The following is a 19,164-nucleotide window of genomic DNA, read 5'->3' on the forward strand; positions in this document are numbered from 1 at the left end:
CTGCTTAGACTGTAAGCTCTTTGGGGCAGGGATGTATTCATCAGAATTGTACCCAATGGCCTATTTCTGGCGCTTGGCCCAAGAGGGCGCTTGGCACTGGAGGCTATGGGGCTGTGTTGGGTTGGCGCATGGTATCAATGGGTTGGTTGGGGAGCCCAGAGATCTCTCTTGCAATGGTTCATTGAACATTGGCACACAGGGGAGAATTATCACCCAGTGGGGCAAATTGCCCCCAGTTCTGCAGCAGAAGGACTGCCAGCCCCCTGGACTAGTCAACCTTAGCCCCTAACTGTAAACATGTTTATTACTGTAACCATGTACACCACATGCGAAACACACACACACTGCATATCCAACCATTGGCCCCACTTATGTCATCAGGCGGCCGCTGGCCTTAAAGTGCCAGGACCCCCTCGTGTCCGCCAGTCTGGCTCTGATAGAGAATTTTGCAAAAAAATCACACCATTGGTTCATTTTATTTCATTTAATACGCAGGAAGTTGTTGTCGCTCGTCTTAATGTCCTTCCTGTCCTGCAAGGGTGCCAGAGCCAATCAGATTGCAAACACAGAGAACAGGAAGTTGAGATGACTGCTCACACGGCGAGGTAATAAAATATGTTGAAATTACATCCTGGGTTCTATAACCTATAAACAAGATTCCAAATACACAAGAGGTGTAAAAAAGTTAGATTTGGGAAATGGCTATTTCTCTTTAAATGCCCCTGTAGGATTTGCTCGGGGAGAATTTGCCCCTGGGGGGGGCGAGGTTCCTGTTCAAACTGGCAGACAGTATTTGGAATGGCGTTTACTATTTTACCACCAGGAGAGAGAGAGGCTCATAGAAACGATAGGAAACCTGAATTATATGCATTTAAAAATATCATTTTTTGTAACGCAGTGTTCCTTTAAATATATTTTTAACCCTTTACATATAGGTTGCACTTCCATGAGGCTTCACCAGCCATTGGCGCACCGAGGATCCATGGCAGGCATCACGGCAGCTGTCGTTTAACAATGAATGGAGATCTACGTGTCGGTGGTCCAAGTCCTCGGACATATAAAGTGGGTGGCATGAGCTGTGATGTCATAACGCAATGTTAGGTATGTTCAGTCTTGGCCAGCAATGGCTGGTTGAGTATCGCACAATCCCATTGGCTTTCCATAAATGCATCTGTTGGCTCTTCTTGGAAGCTATGTATAAAGCTTCCCTTTAAATGTAGCAACTCGTAAAGCGTACGGCCCCAGTGTTCCTCGGAAGGGCCGCAGGTTACATTAGATGTGGCTGTGCAGGAAGATCTGTTGGACTCACCTTGTCTCATTTGTTGCAAGACACAAGCCGTGCGCTGCTAAAATGCGACAGATGGCTCGCTTACTCATTTTTCATCTGGGTATGTAAATCCTGCCTCACCCCCCCTTTATTTAACTCTTGCACGTCACGTAAAGTTCTGCCATGTCCAATTTCCATTGGCGAATGAAAACGCCCACTGGAAGTAGAACGCGTAGAAGGTTTTGTGGTCTGTGCTCAAGATAAGAAGTTCGAACGAGAGATTTAAAGGGAGCGTTATTTTATTACGTTATTATGAGCATAAAAAAAATAAAAAATTCTCCAAAAACAATATATTTATATATTTTATTTTTCTTTTTTTACAGTGAAATTCAGCAGAATATCATTGGAAATCAAAAATATTAAAAATAGATAAATAATTTTTTTTTATAATATAATCATCAAAACGTAATATATATTTTTTTTTACATAAACTTGAAATCATAAATAAGCTGTTAAAAAAATGTTATTTTACACAATTAACTTTGTTTTACGTTGAATAAAAATGAGCACTCTCCCCGACCCCGCCGCTGCATGTTTTAAGCCGTGTAAAACCCGCACCGCGCAGGGCCTATAAAATTTCACTTACGGTAGATCGGTTTTCATGAATATTTGCTCGTTGTCTTGGTTTAGAATCCTAGTTGCCATCTGCTGGTGAAAGCAAAACCTTCTGCTATCTTCTATTCCGAATTGTAACACAACAGGTAGTGCGGGGGGGAGGGGGGGAGTTACACAAAACACGTCGAGTCTTCGGAATTTTTATTTATCGAAGGCATGAGATTTTAGATGGTAAAGCAAAAAATATTAATTTGCTCCAATTTCATATATATAAAAAAAAAAAAAAAAAGTGCATACATAGACACCGTAATGAAGAAAAAAAATATATAAAAATACATAAATATTTCAATTAAAAATCCATAAATAAAAAAGTGATTACGTTGTGGATTTGATACAGATCTGAAATTGTATTTCATGACATAATTATTGCAATTGGGTGATTTCTGGGGACGTTGAATTATTTTTAACGGTCTAGACACCTCTTATCGCGAATCTAACCCCCGCCCCCCCCAAGGACCCCTTGCCGGTGTTGCCGAAGCCAAAGTTATAGACAATTACAGGCTGTAACATTCCGAATGTGTAGTTTATTGACTTTGTTGACTTCTGCAGAGAATTTATTAAGAATATCTGGTAAAAAAAAAAAGTAAAATAATAAAAACATCATGTTTTGCCCAAATTTGTAACGATAACAGCCCAACATTAGCTTTTATTTTTACTTAAAAGCATTTACCAAGAAATATAAGACAGTTGTATAAAATGTCACGCTTTTCCCTTATAGTCCTGAGATTCAAACCCAAATCAGCAAATCACTGCAGGGGTTTCTAGTTTTTAACTCTTTATGCCAGCGGGAGCCGGTAAAAGCCCCACCATACAGCGCCGGGCAGCCTAAGCAGCCCCCCCCAACTCGTTTGCGTGACGGCGCGCGGCACAGGACATACATCGAGCCGGCGGTATGGCGCTTAGAAGAGACGGCTGCATTATTAATGACCCACGCTGAATATTAATGCTACGCCAGATGACAGGTGAGTGCCTTCAAAAGGTGGTATCGATATACAGAGTGAGCACTTCAGCTCAGCATCTGCCCGTCGGATGTTAGATGCCGGCAGCCGACAAAACCCATTGTTTGGGTCGGAAAACACAATACGGTTCTATTTCTGCGAAACGCGCTCTTCGCATAGGCGGCCAGGGGGCCGGGAGACCAGCCACCTCCCAAAACTACACGGTGTCTCGTTTCATTACCAAATTACTATTCGCACGAAACGAGAAAGCTTATTTATTGCAGAGAATTATTCCAGTCTCGAAACGCGTCGGTGATCCTTTTTTTTTTTTTTTTTAATCCAATCGCTCTAAAGCTCGTTTTTTTATGTTATTCTAAATATTTTTTTAAAAACTTCCTGAGTACGTCAGAGGTTGTTGCCGACGATTACCCCCCCCTTCACAAAAAAAAACAGCAGAATGCCCAGCCGGTACTGGAACTATAACATAATCATTTTTAAAATAAGAATTTATATTTATAAATGTATTATATTTATATGAATTATGTTTTTAAATCTGATTTATTTTTTTTCTGTTTTTTTTTTTTTCTGATATTTTATATTGGGTTTTCAGATTACTCCGTTACATTGTATCTGGAGGGATATCGCAAATTAAAACGTAAAGGCGCTAATAACGAAAGCGTTTTAGTTTTGGAATAACCCCGGGGGATCAGGTGACATTCTTGAGACCACCGTCCCTTTTCTAATTTGTGATTTTCAATTAATAAATAATAAAAAAAAAAAAAAAATAATGATAATCTGGAGATTACCAGACGCCCTCAAAATCTCTGCTTTTCCAAATTATTAAGAAGAGTTAATGTTCTCATCAACAACAAAAAAACCAGTAGGTACAGTTCCATATTACATACCTCAAAAAGTAAATTATAAATTCATTTTCTAAGACCCCTTTGACCAATAAATCGATAAAAAAAAATTCATGTTAGTTGCAGATTTGTTTTTTCACATGTTCCAAAAATTGCAATACTACAGTTAATACTGGCATGTTTAAAATAAAAAAAACCCCAAAAGCTACTCTTATACCCCTCTATATTTCCCAGATTAAGTTAATCCTCCAAACGCTTGCCCCGAGGCGTTGCTTGTTTGCGTCAGTAAACAAAGAGTTTGTTTACTAGTCAAAAGTATTCAAGTCCCCTTTAAAAACAACAAAAAAATTGACATAATTGAACAATATACAAACGCCATTTCCTTAGATTAAATCGGGATTTAGAGTCCATAGAAAATTAAACGTTTTAGGTCAAAGCTTGGTTTTTAGCAATAACAAAAGCAAAAGTAATACAAAATTTGACACTTTTTTTTTTTTTTTTTGCATTTCCTCCTCGTTTACAATATTACAAATCTCCTAAAAAAAAACAAAAAACGGAATTTAATTGGCTGAAGAGAATACATGCAAGGCGAAGAATTTGGCAAAACCGGCGGACTGTGTGTGGTCCCAGCAAATAGGTCCAAAGTCTACCTCGAGACCTTGGAGATACAAAAGTCACGAATACCAACACCGGGAACGATCGCGCCTCAACGCCTGGGGCCTGATTTGGCTAAAAAAACATTCGAGATTTGGGATCTCGGCACGCTTCCCCGTCAAGAAACAGGGCAACAAGTAACGAGGCAGCTCGCGGCAGAGGCATAAACATTAAAAGGTCAGTTTGGACTGCCGAGACCTGCCTACGTCCCGTGGTCTTGTTTGTTGTAGGTTTTGGCGAGACACCACGGCGTATCCCGGTGAGAGAAGTAAAAGCTTGCTTGTCGGGGTCCGGATTGCTTTACCCTTCTCCGCGTCACGCCCGTTGGAGAACACGTGGAAAATAGTTAAATGCACCAAAAGCAGGACCTCACCCAGCCGTCTATTAGACCAGGGGTGTCCAACCTGCGGCCCTCCAGCTGCTGCAGGACCACATCTCCCATAATGCTCTTTCAGCTAAGGGGCTGGCAGAGGAGTATGGGAGATGTAGTCCTGCAGCAGCTGGAGGGCCGCAGGTTGGACACCCCTGCATTAGACGGTCTAATGAACGAAATACTTCCGTCACTCGCGTAACGAGGTGGGTTTTGTAAACACTTGACACCAAGCGGCCCGCGGAGCGACAAGCCAGGGAGCAGCAAAGAAACATGGCGGGTGGAATGACGACTCTCATACCGCTGCGAGCCGTGGTCTCTTTGGTACGTGGCCCCTGCATGCGCAGGCTCAGGATTCAACAACAGCAGCAATACTTACAGTTAAAGACAAAATAAAAAAATTACTAAATCTAATAATGGAATTTTAAAGAAAATCACTCATTTAGTATAAAAGTCAGTAGTCTGTAAAAGTCTTCGTTTTTGGGATATTTATATACATAATAATAAAAAAAAAATGCTATACGTGCGGCCGGCTGTACCTAAACCTCCACCTTCTAGAGCGAACTCTAAAAAACAAGTACATGAGCATCAAAAAGAGCATCGACGTGATGTATAAGACGACGCAGAGGCTCATATCTATGTTCGAGAACCCAAGTCCTAAGAAGCTGTGGGACTGGTTGCCCCCTCTGGGAGCAGAGCCTCCGTTTTTGCCCCCTTCAGGCTGAATCAGTTTATCCAAGTGATCCGGTTTAAGTATGAGCCCGTTTTGGGGGTTCTGGTCCCGCGGCTTCACACCCTCGCCGGGTCTCGCGGTGGGGGGGTCCGCGTTTGCATCGCCGTCCTGACGTTCTGTCTGCTCGGTGTTCGGATCGGAATAATTCAGCAGAATGTTTGGACCCCCGTAGTGCAGTTTGAGGAAAGCGAGAACCTTGGGCTCCTGCCAGCCGTCATCACCTTTCGCCTCTTCGCGGCAATCTGGGCAAAGGTCGGGGGTCGGCCACTGGACTTTAGGACTCTGGGCGTCTTCGCTTGGCGCGCCTGATAAGAACATGACAGCAGAGATGAGATTATTGCAACAAAGGGTTAATTTGTAAGAGAAGTAAAAAAAAAAATAAAAAAAGTGTGGCATTCACAAAAATTCTTTACATTTGTTTTTTTAATAGCGTCTAAGTGGAACTGCACCTCCAATAACCAAATCAGAAGCCACGGCTTCGTAAACAATCTTCTAGCGTAAAAAGTTTTATCGTAATACAAAGTTCAATGATTTTTAAAAGTTTGAACCACAAAAAGAAACTCATACATTTCTATACTGCCCAGGGGCATAAAGGGTTAAATAAACGTTGGGCATATAGAATAGAGTAGTAATTAGCTAGACGCACAGAAGCCGGCTTGTTCCGCCCCGGCCGTTATTCATGGGTTTACCTGGACGGATCGTTATGAGAAATGCTCTTTTGTGTCAATCTCTTACAGACACAAAGTAGCGAGTATTGCGCATGTTCGAATCGCCGTGGATCCGGGTTTAAAGCGCCTTTCTCCGAGTATTAATCACAAGGAGGATGCGAACGGCCAACACGACCCATTAACGTGGCGTTGCGCGAAGACGCTCCGTAACTGTTACAAAGTTTCCGCTGTGAAAAGAACTCAGAGGTCTCCTCTTCATGGGGGAAAGGAGAGGAGACTGAAGAAAAGACCTCTGAGGTCCTAAAAGATTATGTGACTTCATCTTTTTTTTTTTTTTGTTGGCCCAACAAATGCTTTCAAGACCCTCGGGAATCTACAACGGTCTTCTGCCCCCAGATGAACCTCGTAGGACCCGGCGGTTAAGGCATTACCTGCTAAACTGCTGAGGGTTCAGCTCCGGGTTTCCAGGGAAGGGAATGGCCGCCAAACCCAACACGGCCTTCAGAAAACCCACAGGAGAGAAAACCGACCCCGGGTTCAGCTTAAACTCCCGCAACCCCCCCACAAAGCGTCAGCTCGTGAACCTGGTAACCTGGCGCTGAGCGAATGGATTCGATTCATGGAACCCCCACAATTCATTCGGAGAACACGGAGAGGAACCCATGATAAAGCCCGTTATTTACCAACGTACCAGCGAGTCTCTTGTTCACCGCGTTGTGTTTCCTCCACAGCCACAGAACAGCCTCGTCCGGCGACTTTATTCCGTCTCCCAGTTCCCGCGCCATGGCCTCGAAGTGCTGAGCGCACTCGCGGCACCCGAAGAACTCCTTGATGTATCTCCTCATGGTCTGCAGCACGGCCAGGGAATCGCCTGCAAACGCTGGAGGCAAACAGAGACGGGTTGTTTGAGCACGGCACAAGCGCTAGTCCTCACGACACGAACGCCAGCCCTTAAAAACATTACAGAGTTTATGTAAAGAGAGAGAGGCGGACGGCCGAACCACGAGAGCGGAGGCTCCGGCGGCCGCGCTGGCTTTCTGCCACCGCCCGTTTTACTCCAATCAATATTTAAACATCCCCTCGGTAGAAATGTTTTGCTGCTCCTTATCGCGAGCGGAGACGGGAAAGATGAGAGGGGCAGGCGGGGATCAGGATTCGAGAACCGAGGCATTCGTTTCAACGCGGACAAAACAGAATCGATGTCGGAGATAGGCTGCTGGCACGGCGGCCCCCCGGCGCGTGGAGAAGAAGCTTCGCGGTATAACGGGGGTTAAACGCCCCGAATCGCAGCACAAGGGGGGGATGCTAAATCAGATAACGGAGACCAAATAATACACTATAATAACCTTTTACTTCACGGAACGTGGAGCAGCCGGGTAAAGGTGCGTTTTTAAAATTATTCCGGGTGTTCAGAATTATTTAAAGAGCCAGCCTGGGATTTTGGGGCATTCTACAGAGAATTACACGGAAAATAAAACATTATTATGATAAAAATAAACAAAAATCTAAAAAATAAATAAGAGAAACCATAGAGAAGCAGACATCGCAGCATTCTGTGATTCCTCTCTATGGTGCTCGGAGTCCGGAACGATCCCACCAGGTCTCCACGATGCAGAAGAGGCTTTATCTGCTAAACCATGGCAGGAGAAACCATCAGAAAACAAACGGGTTATTCTTTTTAATTGTTTTAAGGGGGGGGGGTGAAACCTTTCTTAAAATGCCTACGGAACCCATTATCAAGAGTCTGTACATATGGGGTACATGCATTGAACCAATATTATTATTATTATTATTATTATATTAATATTATAATATTATTAAATCGATAAATCTGTTCACAAAAAAAAGTTAAATAAAAAAAATAATAAAATAAAAAAATTGGAGAAAGGTCTCTATATCTCTTTAGATTAGAGCGCCGCTCCGCTCTGACATCTCACATTAGTGATTGAGTAGAATCACATAAACAAGAAGCGGGTTGATAAGATTAAAGCAGATTAAATGCCAGTATTAAAAGAAATGCTTCAAAAAAAAAAACTATTTTAGAAATAAATGAAAAATCTCCTCATCACTCAAAAACGCGGACGCTCGGCGAAGAAGAAAGAAGACGTTATTTGTGGAGGCAAAGAGTTCCCGGAGGAAACCAGATTAAATGTTATTAATACTTTTATTAAGTATCAATCCTGAATGCGTCTTTTTACGGAAAAGTCGTTAAAAGAAATGGTTTCGATACAAATGGGGGGTTTAACGTCTATTTACACAATTTGGATATATGAATTTTTTGGGGTGAAAATAGTTATTTTTTATGGTTTTATTATATAGCGCCATCATATTCCGCGGCTCCTCCAAGGAATTTCGCCGCAGATTGTTTAGAATTGGAAGAGAAATCCATCAAAAGTTTAATGGTAAATGCATTAAAAAATAAAAATATTATATATCTTCCCCAAAGCGACGAGGATAAGACAGCCCCCCGTCCTCTTGTTTTTCTTGGCTAAGTCCTGGCCGGATCTTCTCCGAACATCTGCTACGTATCATTGTATAATCCTACTTTTCTCCTTCCTCCCCAAACTCGTGCGCGGTTCTGGGCTCCCCTAATCTCTAAAGTGGACAATAACCACTAAAGCCCTACCTGGCGGGGGGATTAGAGGCCAGCCGGCTTTTTGCTAGATGGAATTTGCTGGAAGATATAAGGAGAGAGGGGAAAACCTCTCCAAGACATAATCCAGCCCACTCCAAATGACCCAATTCTTTGCCGCGGAAGACGCCCTCGACGCGTTTCTGCCGCTCGGAGCCGTCGGGGGGGTTATTGTCGAGAGGCAACTAAAGCGAGCTTAGGTTACGCTAAACAAAAACATGTTTATAACGCAGCGAAAGATCATAGCTTTGTGTTTTTCTGCTGCCGCAAGACGATCTCCATATTCTTAAACGATGCCTGAGAGAAACGCGTGGGGACGGAACCAGACTGGTAAAAAATGTAATGGTAAATGCAGTAATCCAGTGAAGGAATTTAAACACGCATGGGATAGGTGGTAGGTAAGTGGGACAGCCTCCCGGCAGAAGTGGTAGAGGGTAATACAGTGAGGGGATTAAACATGCGCGGGATAGACATACGGCTCCTGAATCTAAGACGAGACCAACGACTGATTAAGGTTTGTATATCAGTCCTATGGCTACGATGGTAGGGATCCAGTAGCCAGTCTTACCGCGTGCCGAGTGCCACCACTGGACCGGTCCGAGAGCCTTTTCAAAACTACCAATGGCTGTTCAGCTTTACCTAACCCTGAGCATCGCCCCTTCCAGGATGGCGGCCATGATACTGTATTCTGCACGCGGACGGGACTTGCATCAAAGCCAAAAAGCCCCGAACAATACTACCCCCTTTAACATTTTGGCCAAGGCTCCTTGACCCCCCCCTTTATAAAAAAGAAATCATTTATCCTGCTCTATCAGGTTTTTGCATAAAAATATATCTTTGGCGCATGACGTCGCTCGCTTGTGGCAGATTACCTGTGTTGGCCAACGCGTTGGGTTGAGTTGAAGCTTGGACGGTCAGCGTGTGGAACAATTTCCACAGAGAACACGGGTAGCCTCTCAGCTCCGGTCTACTGCCCCGGCATCCCACCCACTGAATCCGATTGGTCAGATAGATCCCCGACATCTAGAAAGAAGAAATACAGGTAGTCGGGTAAATAAATGCTTTTCTTGGGGAGACAGAACGCCAACTGGGCTAGAACGCTGCCTACCAGGTAAGGGTTAATGGTTCTAATAACCCGACTTCTGAATGGAAAGACCCATGAGGACGTCGGCTAACGGGCTAAAAACAGCCAGAAAGCCGCCGGAGCGTCCGCGAGATAAGAGAAAAACGTACCCGCATTCTGTTGTTAACCAGATCCAAGATGGCGTCATAAGGGATCTTATCCAGAGGCATGGTGACCAACCAGTCCCGGAGGGTCTCCAGCAACTTCACGACGTGCGGGCGGCCTGGAAACAGCTAGAAGGCAAGACGAAAAACCGACGTTAACGTGGGCATGACGGCAAAACCGATGTAATGGGGTGACGTTCAAATATCACATCTTTCCAAGAGGAAGAAAGCCAATTCATCCAGTTTCTGTAGCTTTATTTAAATCACATTGATATATTTAGCTATTAGAGCCCTTAAACCCTGAAAATTTGCAGCGGCGGACGAGACCCCCATCCGTTGGAACGCAGAACCATTTTCTACAAAACCTGCTGCATTTAGAAATTATATATATATATATATAAAATAAAGAAATAAGTATATATATAATAGTCACATAACGTTACTATGTATCTGCAAAAGCCTTTACACAGAAAAAAAGAGAAACAGTTAACAAAAAAGAAAGTGTCGCGCGCAAAGTATAATAAGTTCAGATTTCATGAAGACGGTAACCGTATCCCCCCCTCAATCAATTAGCGCCGTTACCGACTGCACTCACTTAATAAAAATCCTCAAACCGACGCCAAGCGCTGCTCCGTTCTCAGGAGCTCCTAATCTAAAGGCTCTCTGTTACAATTTTAATGGGGGAGAAAAAACAAAAACAAAAATCTAAAAAACAAAAAAGAAAGCCCACAACTGTTTTTTTTGTTTTTTTTTTTCTCTCTCCTTATCACGCCGAGCCGACCCGCCGGCCGAGGACATTAAGACTAAGAGCAGTTAAAACAAATTGCATTCGGCGAGCGCGGATCCATCAGAAGGCACGAGGAGAGCTTTGTTTTTTAGGGATAATATGACAAGCAGATTAACGCGGCACTTTCTTCAAGAAACGAGGCCAGTGACAGATTTCTGGATTCAGCCTCCCATTGTGTCTAAGAAGCTGTCAGACGGACGCCTGATGCCCCGGCATTAATAACATTTTATTTTTTTTTCAATCTTTTTGGCGTGTGATATAAGGAGCCACCCGAAAGGGAAACACGCTTCCTAATAACACATAGAGACACAGCCAACCCCAAGTAAAAGCTACTGAAAGGAGAAAAAAAGAACAAAAGGAGGGGAGAAAGGAGAAAGAGGGAGAAAAAAAATAAGGAGAAATAGGAGGAGAAAAAAGGAGAAGGATGATTATAATAATATAAATAATAATAATAAATAATAATAATTCATGGGGTAAATAAATGTCTCCGAGTCTGCTTAGGAAGAAGGAAACGTAATATTGATAACGTAACGGAATAAACCGGTGAAGATTGGAGCGAATGCCACCCCGTAGCGGTCGCGGTAACCGTTCGGAAGAGCAGGGCGTGGAGGTTTAAAGACTGAAATAAATGTTTGTCTCAGCCGTTATTATTATTATTATTAATGCGTTTAATGTCCTAGGGATCCACAGCCCGCCCGGTACAAGTGAAACCTTCCAGAGACAGGAGCCGTAAATACAGCCGGTACCGGCTCGCCCAGATAACTTAACGAGAAGGAAGTTTCCGATCCTGAGAGCAGAAAGATGGCGGCCCCCGCGGCGCACACTCAGGAGGGGTTTCTAATACATTTATATTGATTATTCTAGTATTTAGACAGCAGAATGTGTCAGCGTGTGGGTCAGTGTGTGTATGTGTGTGTGTGTGCGTGTCAGTGTGTGTGTGTGTGTGGGTCAGCGTGTGTGTGTGTGTGTGTGGGTCAGCGTGTGTGTGTGCGTCAGCGTGTGTGTGTGTGCTTTAGGCTACCCAGATGTAGACTCCACAAAGTCCTGTTCACTACAAGAGATATAAAACACAACACCGAGCGATTCCCAACGCTTGGCGAGCTGGGAATCCCGAGAGCTGTTGACCAGCCGCGGCTCTACCCGGTTCATTAGGGGTTAAAGGGGTTACGTACCTTGTAAAGAACGGTAATAAGATCCTTGAAGGTTTTTAGTTTTTCTCCTTCCAAGGTCTGGTGCGTAGCCAACTCCACCCGGAGCAGATAATGTAACCCCGACTCCAAGTCCGCCATGTACGTTTTGGATCTAGAAATATAAATTATACATTTTAGAAATATACCTGCGCCCATAAAGAGAAAGACCCCCGAGAGACGCAGCAACGTCACGTAAAGTCCCGCAGCGTGGAACGTATGATTTTAATAATTCCCTTTCTCGGCGATTCCCACCGTTTTATTGGTTTTGTAAAGTTGCGTGTCTTGTAATACGCGTTCGCGGGGAAGTGCGGGTCTCGTTACGGGGTCGGTGTTTGCGCCATGCTTACTTATCGAAATCCTTCCAGGGGTCTCTCCCTGCCTCCTGCTCCTTGGCCGCCTTGGTGGGCGATACCGTTGGCAGCGACAGTTTCTTTCTCACGCCGGGCAGAGATTTCAAGTAGTCGGAAATCTGAGAGCGACTCGGGTCTGGACTGTACCCAGGGGGGGGATAAAAAGAATCAGGTTAAGTTCCGGCATCTCGACTTCCAATGTTTTATTACAAAAAAAGCACAGAAGCCCACCCTGACGGAAACAAGCTGGACCGCATGGATCAAATGGGGCTCCTTACTCTGCCTATTGTATAGATCGCTATAGCATATATATCACCCGCCAGCCGCCTACAGGTATGTTTTGAACATGTCGGAGGTGCCTCTAGCTGATGGACCCCGGGTGGGCGTCAGACGCCTTTCAAACTGATTAACGATCTGGGTCACAGCCAGGGTCGCTTCTTTAAGGGGCACATAAACTTAACCCTTGTATTTCACCTTTCAGACAGCATTCGAACTATTACCGCTCGGACCATTCGCTGCTTACATGTTAATGAATCCACGCGAGCCGTTGGGGTGGATGAGATAGCAAGAAGGCACCGAAACGACACCGGGATCCCCCAGGACGGCCTTGTCGGAATCCAGCAGCCTCGTCACCGCCAGGTTGTCGTACTGAACAAGGTCCAACATAACCTGCGGCAGGAGGAGACGCCATGTGAGCAAAACGAAATGTGTAACGGGGGGTCCTGGGGGTCTTAATAGCACATAAAAAGGGGGGGGTATACCTTGCGTCCAACGTACGAAGCTGCAGTTTCAAGGATGATAGCTGTGTAGTGCTGTTCTTTTTGGGTAAAAAGAGCCAAAATCTGGTTTGAACTAAGATAAAAGAATAAAAAAACTGGAATGTCTGGGTCTTCAAACAATGTGCAAAAAACTCATATCGGTCATTAAATTATTACAGACCACATATTCTTTATTGCTTTATGGGACCGTTTAGACCCTCCGCGGTCAGACGGTTCTCGCCACTGATTGGCTGCTTTTTTTTTTTTTAAATAAAAACCATGCAAGCTCCTAAAAGTAAATAAATAAAACCCACTTAATGGGGTCCAGAGAGGGGCAGGCAGCGGGTTTATTCTCAGGGGGGGATGACTGCAGGAAATCTATAATCATCTGATGAATGGCGTCGACTTCACGATCAGAACCACCTGAAATGGTTAAAATAAATAAATAAAATAATAATAATAAAAAAAATAGCAGCAGCTATAAATAGTGAAATTAGAGAAAATTATACATATCAGCGCAAAACTTTCCAAATTCTTACCTAAAGCTTTTTCTCCCTGTGTGAACTCCTTCGTGAAAGCTTTAAAAAACTACGAAAAAAAAAAAAAATAGTTGAGAAAAATAATAATACGCGGCCGTGCGCGACGTAGAGTTCTATAAAGTGGAGCTGTCGCCATAGAAACAGAGCGTTCATGCTCAATTCTTCTAATCTGGTACTTTGACCCAAAACAGCTGCTTAGAAATAGAGGAGGAGGAGTCTGTTACTAAAAGTTATTCTATATCCCTGGGGAATACGCGGGAGCTCGCCGAGAAATAATACTTGAAGTCATTGATAGCAGACATCAGAACAATATATCCCGTATAATATATATTATATACGTCGCCGCTCGTAAGATTGGGGTCACTTCGAAATTTCCTTGCTTCATTTTGTCTATTCAAATAACATGAACCGGATCAGAAATCAGCGCAGACGGGGTTAATGTTGTAAATGACTATTGTAGCTGGAAACGGCTGATTTCTAATGGAATCTCTTCATAGGCGTACAGAGACCCTTTATCACTCCCATCACTCCTGTGTTCCAATGGCCCTTTATCACTCCCATCACTCCTGTGTTCCAATGGCCCTTTATCCCTCCCATCACTCCTGTGTTCCAACGGCCCTTTATCACTCCCATCACTCCTGTGTTCCAACGGCCCTTTATCACTCCCATCACTCCTGTGTTCCAACGGCCCTTTATCACTCCCATCACTCCTGTGTTCCAATGGCCCTTTATCACTCCCATCATTCCTGTGTTCCAACGGCCCTTTATCACTCCCATCACTCCTGTGTTCCAACGGCCCTTTATCCCTCCCATCACTCCTGGGTTCCAATGGCCCTTTATCACTCCCATCACTCCTGTGTTCCAATGGCCCTTTATCACTCCCATCATTCCTGTGTTCCAACGGCCCTTTATCACTCCCATCACTCCTGTGTTCCAATGACCCTTTATCCCTCCCATCACTCCTGTGTTCCAATGGCCCTTTATCACTCCCATCACTCCTGTGTTCCAATGACCCTTTATCACTCCCATCACTCCTGTGTTTACGTTTAAAAGGATAATTGATGGTTAGAAACCCCTTTTGTGATTATGTTACAGAGAGAAATTTGCTTGTTTTCCATGGAAACAGCTCAGTGACCCCAAACTTTTGAACGGCTGCGTCCCCGGATAAGGCTTCCATGCGCGGAGCACCGTGTCGCCATGAGAACGCTTTCTGGGAATATTCCCGCCACGGACTTTCTAATGCGGAAGCCGTAGCTTTTGTTTCGCGGCGCGAGCCAAACGAGCAGCACCCAGATTAAAGGGAAAAGGCGGTAATTATATATAATCCTCTTCACCCGGAGACGGAGCGCAAAGGTCGCACAAGTTCGCCTTTTCCAGTCCTGCCGCCTCTGTGCGCGGCCCCTCCGGTATTTAATGGTCTTTTTATTCAATTTTTAATTCATTTTTTTTTTAAAATATAAAAATTAGTTTTTTTAACTCTTACCCTAAACGTTGGATAAAACTGAACGTTATACTTTTTGCAGACTTCAAAGTTGACTTCGTCAGCGCAGTCCAGCACCCCGATCCTGATCACGGGTTCCCAGTCTGCAAGGAGAAAAGCAAAAACGATTTGACGCCGTTCCCTGCATAATTCATGGTGCCCGGCGGGCAGGTCGCGTCATAACCGAACCCGCAGCGCCCCCCGCCTATCAGATTACCGCAATCCACGGCGAGATCCGTGCGAACGCTCCGATTACCGGTTACTGAATCCGTGCGGCTAATACCCGGAGAATCATCCAACCCCCAGCCGGAGTCCGATGCAGACGTCCGGAAATCTTTCACCCGCCGATCGCGGCAACCAGAAGGAGAGAGATTCCGGACATCTGTTCTGCGCAATTCGGGGTGATTTTTAGCAAATTTGGGTTAAGGGCCGATTGGCTTCCAGAAGCAGACCTACCAATAATAGTCATAAAGACTGAGATCTCAATGTGTCCGGCTTGGGGGGAGAGAGAGGGGACAGGCGAGAGAAATAGAAATGTATAAAGGGATTAATAAAGGACCGGAATCTAACACTAGAGGGTCAGAGACTGAGATGGAACAGAAAGAAGATTTACTTTACTGAGAGGGTGGTAGATGAGTGGAACAGCCTCCCAGCAGAAGTGGTAGAGGGTAATACAGTGAGGGGATTAAACATGCATGGGATAGACATACGGCTCCTGAATCTAAGACAAGACCAACGACTGATTAAGGTTTGAAACGGGCGACTAGACGGGGGCCGAATGGGGCCGATCTATGTATTGCCTGTTTTAGAGATGATGCGGGGGGGGGGCGAGAATAACCAGTTTGCCGACGTCGCGCAGGCAGCAGATATCGGAGCCCCCCGGCGAGCAGCTGAGCGCAGCGTCGGGGCAGACGAGCGTCCGTGGGACAGATGGACAGAAAACAAAAGACCACCGCAGACCATCCCACCTCCTACACAGCGATGCCCTCGCTAACACAACAAAGGGTCTGGCTTCAGGCGAGGCGATGCATGGATGGCCGGCCTTTTTCCTCCCCTCCTCCCCCCGATGGCCAACTGCTCCGGTCCTGATGTTTGCCCAATCCTTCCACACAATGCCGGCCTGTTTTTGGTTGCACCCCGGGGGTCAAAGGGCACCAGCTGGGATGCGCGGCATTCGTCTGCTTCCCCGACGCATGCAGAGGGCTAGAGATACAACGAGCGTGCGCTCCTAGCCGCCAGGAAACCGCGGGGCCCCCGAGTTACTACATGAGAGCCACACGCAAGGGAACAGGTGTTTGGGACGTATCTACTTTAGCAAATAGAACCTTGGCTCCAAATACAGCGAATCAACAGCCAAAGTATCTACGCCAATCTACACCAAGGTGTTATCATAAAAAAAAAAAAAGTTTTTTCCTCCCCAGGGGTAAAAGCCAAGCAGACAGTATTACAGCTGTGTGTCAGAATTCCAAAGGGCAGTTTGTCAGAGCTATGGGGGGGGCGCTGATGTCATGAGACCTGAAGAGTATCAGGATTTGGAGAGCTCCTGGATCCGCTTTATAGCTTTTGATAACCTCCCCCCAAAGCCGGTAGGCTATCAGGGGCCACAGAGCCCGGATCGTTTCCTCGTATTATGAACAGGCGTCTCTTCAGCTGGTATTTCAGGTTTATCGACTCCACCAAAGCGCTTCGAACCACAATTAGCAAACCCTCTGGGTGCCTGATCACATCTGGACTACCTCTGAAGCTCTGGATTGCTTCGTAAACTCTCTTTAGTCATTAAAACGCTTCGCAGAGTGAAACTCAAGTCACTTTATGGAGTTTCTCGTTAGAGCGCGCTGGGCTCGCGCTGGGTTGCCGGGGGTTACGAAGCTTTCCGAACGCACGCAGCTGTTGCAGTTTTTAGTAAAGCGGGGAGATAAGACTCCTCGGGCCGACTACGCGTCACAAACAAACCGGCGTCAGCGGCACGAGAGCAATTACTTATTTACCAATTATTTACTGCCCCGTCTCATCGCTGGGGTCACTACGCAGGGTGGGGTTTAATGCCCGGGTAGGCTTGTGCCCCCATCCTGCCCTTCTCTGGGCTGATGTAGTAGCCTAACTGCCTAACTGCCTCTCCCTGTCGTTGCCCCTGCTGTGTTACCCCTGGCACCTGCCCCTCTTGACCTACCCCCTCAACATACCCTCCATACCCTTACCCCCCAGCCCCCAATCCCTACAGACCCTCCCCCATGCCTCTGCCCCCCTCTCACCCTTGATGTCCGCGGCCAGGGCCCTCCAGGTGGGGGCGTAGTTGATACAGTGTCCGCACCAGGAGGAGTAGAACTCCAGGAGCCAAGCGGCGGGGGAACCGTTCAGGGCCGCGGACACCGAGCTCTCATCCAGCACGGTGAGCGGGTCCTGCGGGCTGTACAGCCGGGCGGCTCGGAGGGGCCAAGCCGCGACCCCAAGAAGCAGCAGCAGGAGCCGGACGGGAGCCCCATCATACACGGCCATAGCGGCAGCGGCGCACTGCGAGTGACGTCGCCTGGGGGCGGGACCAGATGGTGGCTAGGAGAAAGGGGTGGGGCTTGGGCTGTGTGTTGGGCTGTAGGATGTATGTCTGTTATATATACTGTATGGGGTATGTGTGTATATGTGTGAGTAAATATATATATATACACCGCCCTGAATAGTATGTGTAATAATAATATATATTATATACTGCCCCGTATAATATACTATATACTGCCCTGTGTAGTATATGTAATAATAATATATACTATATACTGCCCTGTGTAGTATATGTAATAATAATAATATATACTATATACTGCCCTGTGTAGTATATGTAATAATAATATATATAATAAATACTGCCCTGTTTAGTATATGTAATAATAATATATATAATATATACTGCCCTGTATAGTATATGTAATAATAATAATATATACTGCCCTGTATAGGATATGTAATAATGATATATACGATGTACTGCCCTTTATTTATATAGAGATAGAGAGATACTGCCCTGTATAGTATATGTAATAATAATATATACTATATTGCCCTATATATATATATATATATATATATATATATAGCAGTAAATATACATATATACTGCCCTGTATAATATACTATATACTGCCCTGTGTAGTATATGTAATAATATATACTATATACTGAGCTGTTTAGTATATATACTGTCCTTACATGGAATATATACTGCTTTATTTGAAATATATATGAAAATATAACCCAAAGACTTCTGCATTAACACAATGTATGTAGAAAGGTTAAAGCGCTGGGCCTGTATTGGGAATCACAAGAATTCCATCAAACATTCCAAATGATTAAATATTCTGGGGAAAAAATCATTTATTCAAGTAACAGTTTCTGCGACTTCTGTTTGAATATAATTGAACTTTTCGGTAAAATTGTTTTTTTTCCCTTAAACAAAATTCTTTCATTTCTTAATGGGCTCATTAAATGTACGAAGCAAGATTGGCTGAACATGAAAGGAAGGTTAATTGCCCCAAAAGATGCAGGTTTTTTGTTGTTGGGAGGGACGCGCTCTCCTTGAAGGATGATGGCCCCACTCAGGGACGTTCCACTCCATCGATCGGAGTTTCCCGTTGACCGCAGCAAAGCCAAGTGGCAGATTACACCTTGAAGTAATCTTGATATTGAAGTCACACGGGGGTCAGTACATCTGACGGGGAGACCACTTTGCTTTCCGCGTTTGATGGTATTACGCAGATAATGTAATGGTTTTAGCCAATTTTTAGCTGTTTAACCCCTTTTAGACCAAGTCCCATAAGTCTTCAAGTCAAACCGATCTAATACTAGCTGTAAAATTAATTCTAAAACATTTTCCATACCATCTTTTTATATAGGACCCTGTGATTGAATTTCTAGAACTTATATATATATTTTTTTTATTTTGTTTTATTTTTTTATTATAATTATTTTTTTTTATCCTTAAGCTTTTTTTTTTTTCTTACTACAGACGCCCAGAAAAAAATTACCAATTTGTGTAATAAGTTAATTG

General features: G+C 44.6%; 1 protein-coding gene across 1 annotated transcript; it reads right to left on the minus strand.

The window, feature by feature from the left end:
* Positions 1-5,237: 5,237 nt before the first annotated feature.
* On the minus strand, positions 5,238-17,628 carry QSOX2 (quiescin sulfhydryl oxidase 2). The gene is made up of 12 exons (XM_053473860.1): positions 17,381-17,628; positions 15,132-15,232; positions 13,649-13,697; positions 13,424-13,532; positions 13,113-13,203; positions 12,875-13,020; positions 12,349-12,492; positions 11,984-12,113; positions 10,031-10,153; positions 9,670-9,820; positions 6,857-7,045; positions 5,238-5,802 (listed from the first exon to the last, which is right to left on the minus strand). The coding sequence occupies exons 1-12, from the start codon at positions 17,622-17,624 to the stop codon at positions 5,282-5,284; spliced, it is 1,998 nt and encodes a 665-aa protein (XP_053329835.1). The 5' UTR covers positions 17,625-17,628; the 3' UTR covers positions 5,238-5,281.
* Positions 17,629-19,164: the final 1,536 nt, after the last annotated feature.

This window comes from Spea bombifrons, chromosome 8 (genome assembly GCF_027358695.1).
Source record: "Spea bombifrons isolate aSpeBom1 chromosome 8, aSpeBom1.2.pri, whole genome shotgun sequence".
Classification (NCBI taxonomy): Eukaryota; Metazoa; Chordata; class Amphibia; order Anura; family Pelobatidae; genus Spea; species Spea bombifrons.

What these genes read in the sequence shown, in the direction of transcription:
- QSOX2 (XM_053473860.1), bottom strand. Translation starts at nt 17,624, where the DNA reads ATGGCCGTGTATGATGGGGCTCCCGTCCGGCTCCTGCTGCTGCTTCTT. An exon ending in CCCTCTCTGGACCCCATTAA is followed by an intron (nt 13,204 to 13,423) that starts GTGGGTTTTATT and finishes CTTTTATCTTAG; the next exon opens with TTCAAACCAGATTTTGGCTC. An exon ending in CCCTGGAAGGATTTCGATAA is followed by an intron (nt 12,114 to 12,348) that starts GTAAGCATGGCG and finishes TTATATTTCTAG; the next exon opens with ATCCAAAACGTACATGGCGG.